The sequence below is a fragment of the Coregonus lavaretus genome (genome assembly GCF_964263955.1).
Source record: "Coregonus lavaretus genome assembly, chromosome: 14".
NCBI lineage: Eukaryota > Metazoa > Chordata > Actinopteri > Salmoniformes > Salmonidae > Coregonus > Coregonus lavaretus.
In genome coordinates this window covers 29,266,688-29,279,121 of record NC_140001.1, presented here as the reverse complement: position 1 = coordinate 29,279,121, position 12,434 = coordinate 29,266,688, and the positions used below count along the sequence as shown (strand labels likewise).

General features: G+C 40.1%; 1 protein-coding gene across 1 annotated transcript; it reads left to right on the top strand.

The window, feature by feature from the left end:
• The first annotated feature begins 527 nt into the window (after positions 1-527).
• On the top strand, positions 528-8,657 carry LOC311141933 (chemerin-like receptor 1). The gene is made up of 2 exons (XM_084177449.1): positions 528-586; positions 4,941-8,657. The coding sequence occupies exon 2, from the start codon at positions 4,969-4,971 to the stop codon at positions 6,028-6,030; it is 1,062 nt and encodes a 353-aa protein (XP_084033575.1). The 5' UTR covers positions 528-586; positions 4,941-4,968; the 3' UTR covers positions 6,031-8,657.
• Positions 8,658-12,434: the final 3,777 nt, after the last annotated feature.

The window sequence follows — 12,434 nt, the reverse complement described above, 5'->3', positions numbered from 1 at the left end:
TCAAATACTTATTTCCCTCATTAAAATGCAAATCAATTTATAATATTTTTGACATGCGTTTGTTGTTATTATTCTGTCTCTCACTGTTCAAATAAACCTACCATTAAAATCATAGACTGATCATGTCTTTGTCAGTGGGCAAACGTACAAAATCAACAGGGGATCAAATACTTTTTTCCCTCACTGTATATAAAGCCCTCGAGGTAATACATTACTTCTTGTTTTTAACCTGTGTTTATTTTCAATTCAAATGCTTGTTGAATAAAGATTTGATGAAACACAACCATTAACATTTCTGAAAATAACTATTTTGAATAAAATGTTACAATTTGCCATAGTAAAAATGTGACAAACAATGTGGCATTGTGTGACACAATACTCACAAGGGGCTACCAAGCCAAAATAGAGTACTGAAAGTAGTGGAGTGGAATGGAAATTTTTGGGAAACTGCACAGTCAGCCAGTGCTGTTGTATTGGTCAAAAACGGAGAGGAGTGTTAGGATAGTATATCACAAGTGACAGTCAATGCGGTATTGACAAGCACCACTGGACAGTGACATGTCAGCACCATCAATTGGTCTGTAAGGTAGGCTATTGTCTTTTCCTTCATTTTGGAACCATTGTTTCAGATCATCTAATGTTATGTTTGTGCTATAGATTACATATTAACTTAATTGATTGGATAATTGTCAAGTACTGATTTAGTGAATATAGGCAATATCTAATGCATCTGTAATTGAGGATGTTTTCAACGCTTGCAAAACATATCTTACATTTTCACGTAGGCCTAAAGACATCTATATTTTGTTGAACAGAGGGAGAAATTGACGAAGGTCATTGAAGAAGGCCAAAATGTTAAGCTTTTAACTTTGCTTAAAGATAATGTTTTTAATGGTGAGCGAGCGTTGCGCCTTTTCAATTTTCATTGAAGAAAGGGAGGACATAGTAGTAGGAGGATAGTGAGGAGAGAGTTTGTGACAAAGTAACGATGGGTCTGGAACTCGAACCAAAATTATAGGCACCCTTGATAAAGATTAGCAAAAAAATACTGTAAAACAAATAATGCAAAAACAGAGTTATTTTGTATGCAATTTTTTTGTTGAAAATTATATTATTTTACACTAATACATTTGCTCATTTTACATTTAGATTTGACATTTTAGTCATTTAGCAGACACTCATATCCAGAGTGACTTACAATTAGTGTATGAATCTTAAGATAGCTAGGTGAGACAACCAAATATCACAATCATAGTAAGTACATTTGCCCTGAAAGTATTTATCAGCAAAGTCAGTGCTAGTAGGAAAAGACACGTTTAAAAAAAATTGACTAAAAAATGAGGACCAGTGGAAGCTAAATAGCCCCATAAGATCCACCACAATTATGTGACCGACCGCCTTGATTCGGCCTTATGTAGCAAAATTTGAAATTGTGTTTTTTTACATTGGATAAAAGCAGAGACAGAGCTACAAAATGGTATATCATACACTGCATTTGAGGAACAATGGGAAAGTAATTCTGCTTTGAAAGTTGATAACCCCTCTTGAGAAAATGGCCCTTGAATGTTTTGGTACACCTACTGGAGAGCTCTTCTTTGTCTATACCCATTCAGCATTGTTCACACCCTCTTAAGCCAGCCAAAATTCAAAGTAAACAGAAAGTGTCCAGATACAAATATTTTATAAATATTAGTTGACATTGTAGCAAAAATAGATAGTGTCAATATATATATAAAAAAAGAACAAGTGTCAATGCCAGTAGAAAAATAACTACATAATATACAGTATGTACAATAACAATATCAATGATACTGGTGATAGATCAGGTAGTTATATGCATACAATAAGGGGTAAAGTGGCTGAGCAGCAAGAAAAATAAATAAATAGTAACAGCAATGTATGGCGTGTGTGTGTTAGGAGAAGAGCCATGTGAATAGAGGCACTGCAGATAGTGCTGATGACTGGGAACTCGCCCCCAGTGATGAACTGGTCCGTCCAAACCACGCATGAACAAGGGAATCTATATTTGGAGAGCCTGTTTCTGTCCTGCCCTTGGTGCAGGGCATGTGATGTCCATGGCCTCTTCGTCACAGAACTCCCTGATCTTCTCAAAAATATACATTTGTCTAGCTGTGTCCAGTCCAGGTGATGCTTACACAGGTAGACCATCTATGGGAGGAAGGATGTCAGCGTTGCGCAGCAGCTGAAACCTGGTCCTGACTGAGTCCGAACGCTCCTTGGTGACAACAACGCCAGGCACCAGAGCATCGAAGCTGTAAAACAGGAAATAACAAAAAACACTTAAGACATTACAACCTTGCATAACATCAATTCACCTCCCAAGTTTAGATAAGAAGAATAACCTCATACAATGCAATGAACATGATGTTCACCTGAAGTGCTGGTACTGCTTGATCTGTGGCAGCGGCCTGAAGTATGGAGTCAGGTGTTGTTGCCAGACATAGCTTTCCAACAGCACCATACCATCCTCCAGTCCAACCAGCTGTGGGACGTTGACCCCTGTCACAGTGCTGTCCTTCACAACACCAGCAATCTCAGACAAAGTGTTCACTCTGGTCTTTCTGAAGCGCTGCTTGATGAGGCCAAAGCACCAGTCGGGGGCAAACTTGGTGTGGCCTGTGATCAGGAAGTGAAGGTCCAGACTGTGGTGGAGCTTGTGCATGGTCCACCAGAAACAATACCAGAGCAAAAACTTGTTCTTGTTTTGTTATCACAATTCAGGTCCACACGCGTTTCCCCATCTCTGTAGTTGGTGAAGGATAGTGCACCTGCAAACAACAACAAAAGAACATTAAGATACATTTAAATGAGCTAGTTAGCTATCTAAACAATGAACCATAATCCCAACCCATAGAATACTAGCAATACAAACCGATTGTCATAGCTAGCTAAAGTTAACCAAATAGGTTCAGTGTTAGCTAGTTAACGTTAGGCTATAACTAGCAATGCAAATGGCTTTCTGAGATAATATTACTACACAGATCATACACGTAAATGTTAGCTAGCGAGCCAGCCCCCTAACGTTAGCTAGCTAGCTAACAGTAAGCTTTAACTTGCAATGAAAACAACTTTCTGACAAAATTAGAAACGTATAATATCTGAAACTGTAGCTAGTTGCTTACCCGTATACATGGATGAACGCTTCATGGCAGACTGCAACCCCTTTCATTAAATATGACGTCCTGTGTCATTTCCGTTTGGTTTGTACAGCTTGCTTGGCCCGTTGTGTCAAGTCACTCTGGTTCACACTGATCGTGTGCAATGCCTTAAGAATCATCAGATCTTTCTCCCTCTGTCACGGATGCCATGGTTACCTGAAAAAACTGCAGTTCTAGGGGTGCGTTCGTAAATTCACTCTGGCTATCTATTCTGATTTCAGAGCACTCTCGTCTTAATTAAATTGTTGCCAGCAGCACAGTTACCAACGCTCTGGATAACATGAAAACAGCCTAACCAGCTCTGCTTGGGCGAGTAAAATGGTCAGAGTGAGGTGTTCTCTCATTTGTGTCTGGAAGTAGCTAGCAAGCCAGCCAACTTAAGCCAGTTAGCTTGGGTGCTTGACTGCCATTGTGTGGTCAGATCAACCCTACTCCTCGGCCAGAGCTTTCAGTGTGCGCTCTGAATTTACGAACGGACAATCTGAAACGCTCTGAATTTACAAACGCTCAGACCCCACTCTGAGCGCACTCTGGCACTCCAGATTTAATTTACGAACACACCCCTACACATAACGAGCAGCTCATTTTATAGACAGAAGATGCTACACGGCAGACCAATCCGAAACTCATCTCTCGGCATGTCCAGCCCATTCATTAATTCAGCCAATCATCGCTAGCGGGAAGGTTCCTGTCTTTTCTGTGGCTAAACCAACTAGGCTCGTAATTTAACTACTTAATTCGTATTTACAGATGGCCTACAAGTTTGTTATTAAGGCACATGAAAGTTCAAAAGTCCAGGCATTTCTGCCAAAAAACACATTTTGATAATAATAAAAAAATATATATATATACGTTCAAATGCTTCTCCTTTGAAGTCGTGACTTGCAACATATGCCTAGATTCCTGAAACAAGTCACTATTTTACAGTAGGTATGAGGTACTTTTCTTCATATGCTTCTGTTTTTTTATATACCAAACCCACCACTGGTGTGTGTGGCCAAAGAGCTCTATCTTCATGTCATCTGACCATAGCACACCTGTGGTGGGTTTGGCGTCAGAAAACGGAAGCGTACCAGGACATTTTAGCCAAAAACCTGGATGTCTCTTCCAGGCCACAAGTGGAATTTCCAGCAAGACAATAACCCCAAGCACACATCAAAATCTACAAAGAAATTGTTAATTAACCACAAAAATCAACATTTTGCAATGGCCATCTCAATCTCCGGACTTGAACCCCTTTGAAAACCTTTGGTTTGAATTGAAGAGGGCAGTCCATAAGTGCAGACAAAGGATAAAGGATCTGGAAAGATTCTGAATGGAGGAATGGTCTAAGATCCCTCCCAATGTGTTCTCCAATCTCATAAAACATTTTAGAAAAAGACAGTGTCGTTATCCTCGCAAGGGAAGGGTGCTGGAGTACTGAAAACAAGGGTGCCAATAATTTGAGATTGATTTTGTTACTTATTAAACAAAATCCTCCTTCTCTGAGCAATTGTATTGAGCATGCAATATAGCTCAGTATTTGTATTATTTATTTTATACAGTCTTTTTTGATAATCTTTATCCAGGGTGCCAATCATTTTGGACCTAACGTATAAGGCAGTGCTCTTCACCACTAGACCACCTCAGACTTGTTTGAAGTGGATACGTTCAGAAACAGACATGTAAATTAGCATGGGTAGAAGACAGACTCTGAAGTAAGGGTTGAGAACAAGGGGGATATCAAAACTGTTTCCTAAATACAATATCCTATCTTCACAGGGATTGCAAGCCAAATAACTGCAACACAATGGAGGATTCTGAAACCATTTATGAAGATGTTGATTATGAATATAGGGATTATAGCAATTACACCTATGACAATTCTACTCACGAGGAAGTAGCTTTCAAAACCCACAAGACATGCTTCACAGAGGTTTCATGCATCTCCCTCCTGGTGGTCAATGTAGTCATCTTCCTGCTGGGGGTTTGTGGGAATGGGGTGGTCATCTGGATCGCTGGTCTCAAGATGAAGAAGACGGTCAACACCACCTGGTACCTCAGCCTAGCCGTCTCCGACTTCATATTCTGTACCTTTCTCCCCTTCAACATCATCAACACAGTGACAAAGGACTGGATCTTTGGGCTCTTCATGTGCAAGTTCACCTCTTTCGTGATGTTCCTCAACATGTTCTGCAGCATCTTTCTCCTAGTCGTCATCAGTATTGACCGCTGTGTGTCAGTGATGTTTCCAGTGTGGGCTCAGAACAACCGCACCATGGGTAAGGCCTCTGTGGTGGTGGTTCTGGCCTGGGTTGCCTCTGTCGCCCTCAGCATCCCCTCCATGGTGTTCAGAGACGTCAAGACCCATTTAGGGACGAGCATGTGTTTCAATAACTACACAGACCAACACAGCCACAAGACGATCGCAGTGAGTCGATTCATTGGTGGGTTTGTGCTGCCATTCCTCATCATCATCTTTTGTTATTCTGTCATCATCCTGCGACTGAGAACTAACCGAATGATGAGCAAGTCCTCCAAGCCCTTCAAAGTTATGACTGCCCTGATAGCCACATTCTTCATCTGCTGGCTGCCCTACCATGTCTTTGTACTGCTTGAGCTGAACCACCAAAGCTACGACCTGCACATTATAAGAGCTGGACTTACGGTGGGCACTACGGTAGCCACAGCCAACAGTTTCCTCAACCCAATGCTGTATGTTTTCATGGGCAATGACTTCCTGCACAAACTCAAGAGCTCTATACTGTCTAAGATGGCGAATGCCATCGGAGAGGAGGGCCGCACCACCAGCCGCTACCTCTCAAGGTCCAGCTCCATGGAGGGCAGCCGCAGAACCTCCACACACATCTAAAACTCTATGAGGATGGTGTGGTGTCGAGACAACGATGCTGATATGCTGTGATGACAAGAAATCCGCTGACACTGTCCTTGATTATAATGGTTTATTACATCAAAGATTACAGTATCAATTTACAGACTTCTGCAGACATCTGGAGAACAACTGACCCAATCTCTAATATGTTATTCTCTCCGTCCTTTGTTCCAACCATGGTATTTATAATATGTAACATAATATGGGTGGTTTTTTATAGACCAATCCCTGGCCTTTACGCATCCGAATCTCCTCTGTCTTAGGGAGCCCCTATAGTAATGTTTTCCATATGTTTCCGCAAACACACCATTTGCAAACGTCAGCAAAATCATAAACTGTTTAGATACTACAATGGTAAGGCCTCAGTGGCTGCAGAGACTAAGAACACAATTTTGTTCAGCAATGCTTCGCCTTGTAGAAATGTAATGTAAGGTGTATTTTCACTTACGGGTCTAATGGACTAGTTATATTTGTCATATTTGTATAAATCACAAGTAGTGCTCTTTTTCTCATGTTAAAACATCTACCCATTTGATTTGTTTCCCCCATGAGCTCCAAGATATTTTCCTACCGTCATTTTTTCCAACCAATTTCAATGTCATTATCTCACATACAGCATGTGATGGAGGCCTTATCTTTTGAAGTGACGTGACCTAACATAGGCTTATGACCTATTTACTGTACATATTGAAATAGCAGTACCTCTGTATAATGTATTAACATTTGTGTGTCCCTGTAGATCGAAATGGTTTAACCTTATAAGCAGAAGTCCATTCCTTTCAGTGAGTGACAAAGTTCATAATTCAACGACATCAGTGAAAACAGGAAGTCCTCCTAGTTGACAGCCATGCATCTTGAGAGGAAATCTTTCAACGTCATTATGACCTCTGTGGTAATTTGTGTAAATTAACTTGAAACATATCCCTCTCGCTGAAAGAAAGGCTACTTTCTAAAAGGAAATGAACATCACACGGCTTACAAAGAGCAGAAAGACTATTCACACACTTTGAATTGTACACTGGGTGTACATAACAAGAAGAACACCTTCCTAATATTTGCCCTCAGAACAGCCTCAATTCGTCGGGGCATGGACTCTAGAAGGTTTTGAAAGCGTTCCACAGGGATGCTGGCCTATGTTGACTCCAATGCTTCCCACAGTTGTGTCAAGTTGGCTGGATGTACTTTGGGTGTTGGACTATTCTTGATACACATGGGAAACTGTTGGGCGTGAAAAACCCAGCAGCATTGAAGTTCTTGACACAAACCAGTGCACCTGGCACCTACTACCATACCCTGTTCAAAGGCACTTTTGTCTTGCCCATTCACCCTCTGAATGGCACACACACAATCCATGTCTCAATTGTCTCAAGGCTTAAAAAGCCTTCTTTAACCTGTCTCTTCCCTTTCATCTACACTGATTGAAGTGGATTTAACAAGTGACATCAATAAGGGATCATAGCTTTCACCTGGATTCACTTGGTCAGTCTATGTCATGGAAAGAGCAGGTGTTCATAATGTTTAATGCACTCAGTGTATATACAATGCATTCGGAAAGTATTCAGACCCCTTGACTTTTTCCACATTTTGTTACATTACAGCCTTACTCTAAAACGGATTAAATAAAACATTTTCCTCATCAATCTACACACAATATTCCATAATGACAAAGAAAAAACACGTTTTTAGAAATGTTTGCTAATTTATTTAAAAATAAATACTGAAATATCAAATTCACATAAGTATTCAGACCCTTTACTCAGTACTTTGTTGAAGCACCTTTGGCAGCGATTACAGCCTCGAGTCTTCTTGGGTATCACGCTACAAGCTTGCACTGTCAACTGTGGGACCTTATGTAGACAGGTGTGTGCCTTTCCAAATCATGTCCAATCAATTGAATTTACCACAGGTGGACTCAAATGAAGTTGTAGAAACATCAAGGATGATCAATGGAGACAGGATGCACCTGAGCTCAATTGAGTCTCTGATAGATTAATTATGAATGACTAATTATTACACCCTGAAACTGTGTTTAATGTGTTAGAATGTGTGAGTGTAGGACCAGTAAAGATTTTGACATTGTGTTACTATTTAGCAATGTGAGTAAGAGTTACGCCAGACAACAAAGGACAAGGAGAAAGGATACAGGCAACTGAGAAACGAAGATAACTGAGGAATTTAGGGAGTAGAGAAACTGTTAGGCGTGTAGGCGTGTGTGTGTGTGTATGTGTGTGACCTAATGGTTAGGAGAGCAGTTTTAAAGTGGAAAACTACAGCCCGCCTACAGAGAGGAGGGATGTTTGTATGACGTATGAGTATAAAAGATGGACTCTGAAATTGTGATGGCAGAATTCTCAATGAATAAATCTCTGACTATGCAGACCGGGACTCTGTCTGTTACTTAAATCCCAAAAGACTTACAACCTTTTGGGAGACGCACAGAGACACTGAAATAGTTTGTTGAATAATTCACTTAACAGTCTCATAGCAAAGGGTCTGAATACGTATGTAAATAAGGTATTTTTAATTTTTATATATTATAAATTTGGCAAAACTTCTAAAAACCTGTTTTTGCTTTGTCATAATGGGTTATTGTGTGTAGATTGATCAGGACAATTTTTTATTTCATCAATTTTAGAGTAAGGCTGTAACGTAACAAAATGTGGAAAAAGTCAAGGGGTCTGAATACTTTCCGAATGCATTGCATACATCTGCCTCAGCTATTGCAGACATCCATACACAACATATCGTCCAGCCCTATCCAAAACAAATAATTTGTGGTCGTCTGGATTGCTGGATATAGCGTTTTGGAATAAAACTCTTCATTTGTATTTCCTGCCATACATCACCCATCTTGTGGTGGACAGGTTGTGTAATCAGAGTTTTACCATGCCATGAAATTCAGCCCACCTCACCAACTGTCAGATCATCTGCTGTGACACTAAAAGGTCAAGTGTAATTACATACCCTATAGAGGAGCTGAGAATCATATTGGAAAGCTGTGTGTTTACACTCAGGGTGAACAACACATTTCACACAACCATTGTGTGACTTGATGAATGTGAACTCATTGGAAGTTGGAATTGTTAATGTATTTGTAAAAACACAAGCATTGTTCTGTTCAATCTACCTGTTTAATTTGTTTATCTGATGAATAAGATGAGTAGACTATGATCTTGTATTGCAGGGGTAGGCAACCCTGGTCCTGGAGTGCCGCAGCCGCTTCATGTTTTTGATTTAACAGACCTGGAAGACCAGGTGTGTTGAATTTAGGCAATCACTGAACTGATCAATTAGTTCAGTTGGTCAGGTGTGGTGCCTAATTGGAACAAAATCCTGGTATATGTGTGGCACTCCAGGAACAAGGCTGTCTACCCCTGTTTGTATATTAGACCATGTTTGTAGTTATTTATGGTAAACCACAGAAAGAGAAGCTGCTTGTTGTGGTCCTCTGTAGCTCAGCTGGTAGAGCACGGCGCTTGTAACGCCAAGGTAGTGGGTTCGATCCCCGGGACCACCCATACACAAAAATGTATGCACGCATGACTGTAAGTCGCTTTGGATAAAAGCGTCTGCTAAATGGCATATTATTATTGTTAAAAGGAACTTAACTGGGAAGCAGACTGTCACCTTCTAACTAAAATGCATTTGTAATTCTGCAATGACTGTTTCTGTTGTGTGTGGTGAGTGCCTTTTTCTGATTAAATCCAATGTTTTGAGGAATAGAAAGTTAATTGATTTACACTTATTAGGCTTTATGTTAGCTTATAATCACAATACTGTTTTTGTTTAATGCAAATTGTTTTAATGTATTTAATAATTAAGTCATAAATACCTGTAGTTGTGACAGAAACAAACTGCTGTGTCCAGCCATCTTTATGTGTATGCCATGAACAGTTTATTGAAAAAGTGCATGTAATTACATGAGTTACCCAGGAGTTGCAAAACGGCATGCATCATACATGAACCTGCAGCCTCTAATGTCCAAAGGGCCAAAGTCAATGTTATGTATTGGATGCTGTGCCTGACCAGGTTTAGGTGTAGGCTGAGGTTTCTTTTCTCTTCATTCTAAATTGAGTCTCAATGTCAGTTCCTGAATTTAAATAAATTAAAAAGGAAATAACTCCAACAGTTCATTTCAAAAGCCTAGCTGGAAATAATGTGCATATAAAACTTGTACTTTCAAGTATATCATACATTTTTGTTAATGAAAGATTTTCATGACAAATGGCATTGTAATAATTGTTAGCCGTTTCAACAATTTTTTTTAAATGTTACCGTACTGACATAAAATGGTATGAACTTACACTACCGTTCAAAAGTTTGGGGTCACTTAGAAATGTCCTTGTTTTTGAAAGAAAAGCTATTTTTTTGTCCATTAAAATAACATCAAATTGATCAGAAATACAGTGTAGACATTGTTAATGTTGTAAGTGGCTATTGTAGCTGGAAACGGCTGATTTATTTATGGAATATCTACATAGGCGTACAGAGGCCCATTATCAGCAACCATCAGTCCTGTGTACCAATGGCATGTTGTTTGCTAATCCAAGTTTATCATTTTAAAAGGCTAATTGATCATTAGAAAAGCCTTTTGCAATTATGTTAGCACAGCTGAAAACTTGTGCTGATTAAAGAAGCAATAAAACTGGCCTTCTTGAGACTAGTTGAGTATCTGGAACATCAGCAATTGTGGGTTCGATTACAGGCTCAAAATGGCCAGAAACAAATAACTTTCTTCTGAAACTCGTCAGTCTCTTCTTGTTTTGAGAAATGAAGGCTATTCCATGCGAGAAATTGCCAAGAAACTGAAGATCTCGTACAACGCTGTGTACTACTCCCTTCACAGAACAGCGCAAACTGGCTCTAACCAGAATAGAAAGAGGAGTGGGAGGCCCCGGTGCACAACTGAGCAAGAGGACAAATACATTAGTGTCTAGTTTGAGTTTTGGTGGGTGGCCCTCTCTTGGCAGGTTTGTTGTGGTGCCATATTCTTTCCATTTTTTAATAATGGATTTAATAGTGGTCCGTGGGATGTTCAAAGTTTCTGATATGTTTTTATAACCCAACCCTGATCTGTACTTCTCCACAACTTTGTTCCTGACCTGTTTGGAGAGCTTCTTAGTCTTCATGGTGCCGCTTGCTTAGTGGTGCCCCTTGCTTAGTGGTGTTGCAGACTCTGGGGCCTTTCAGAACAGGTGTATATATACTGAGATCATGTGACAGATCATGTGACACTTAGATTGCACACAGGTGGACTTTATTTAACTAATTATGTGACTTCTGAAGGTAATTGGTTGCACCATATCTTATTTAGGGGCTTCATAGCAAAGGGGGTGAATATACAGTTGAAGTCGGAAGTTTACATACACTTAGGTTGGAGTCATTAAAACTTGTTTTTCAACCACTCCACAAATTTCTTGTTAACAAACTATAGTTTTGGCAAGTCGGTTAGGACATCTACTTTGTGCATGACACAAGTAATCTTTACAATAATTGTTTACAGACAGATTATTTCACTTATAATTCACTGTATCACAATTCCAGTGGGTCAGAAGTTTACATACACTAAGTTGACTGTGCCTTTAAACAGCTTGGAAAATTCCAGAAAATGATGTCATGGCTTTAGAATCTTCTGATAGGCTAATTGACATCATTTGAGTCAATTGGAGGTGTACCTGTGGATGTATTTCAAGGCCTCCCTTCAAACTCAGTGCCTCTTTGCTTGACATCATGGGAAAATCAAAAGAAATCAGCCAAGACCTCAGAAAAGAGGCACTGGTTCATCCTTCGGAGCAATTTCCAAACGCCTGAAGGTACCACGTTCATCTGTACACAAACAATAGTATGCAAGTATAAACACCATGGGACCATGCAGCCGTCATACCACTCAGGAAGGAGACTCATTCTGCTCCTAGAGACGAACGTACTTTGGTGCGAAAAGTGCAAATCAATCCCAGAACAACAGCAAAGGACCTTGTGAAGATGCTGGAGGAAACCGGTACAAAAGTATCTATATCCACTGTAAAACGAGTCCTATATCAACATAACCTGAAAGGCTGCTCAACAAGGAAGAAGCCACTGCTCCAAAACCGCCATAAAAAAGCCAGACTACAGTTTGCAACTGCACATGGGGACAAAAATCTTACTTTTTGGAGAAATGTCCTCTGGTCTGATGAAACAAAAATAGAACTGTTTGGCCATAATGACCATCGTTATGTTTGTAGGAGAAAGGGGGACGCTTGCAAGCCAAAAAACACCATCCCAACCGTGAAGCACGGGGGTGGCAGCATCATGCTGTGGGGGTGCTTTGCTGCAGGAGGGACTGGTGCACTTCACAAAATAGATCATGACATCATGAGGAAGGAAAATGATGTGGATATATT

Excerpts from the sequence above, each read along its gene's own strand:
- LOC311141933 (XM_084177449.1), top strand. The coding sequence starts at position 4,969 with ATGGAGGATTCTGAAACCATTTATGAAGATGTTGATTATGAATATAGG.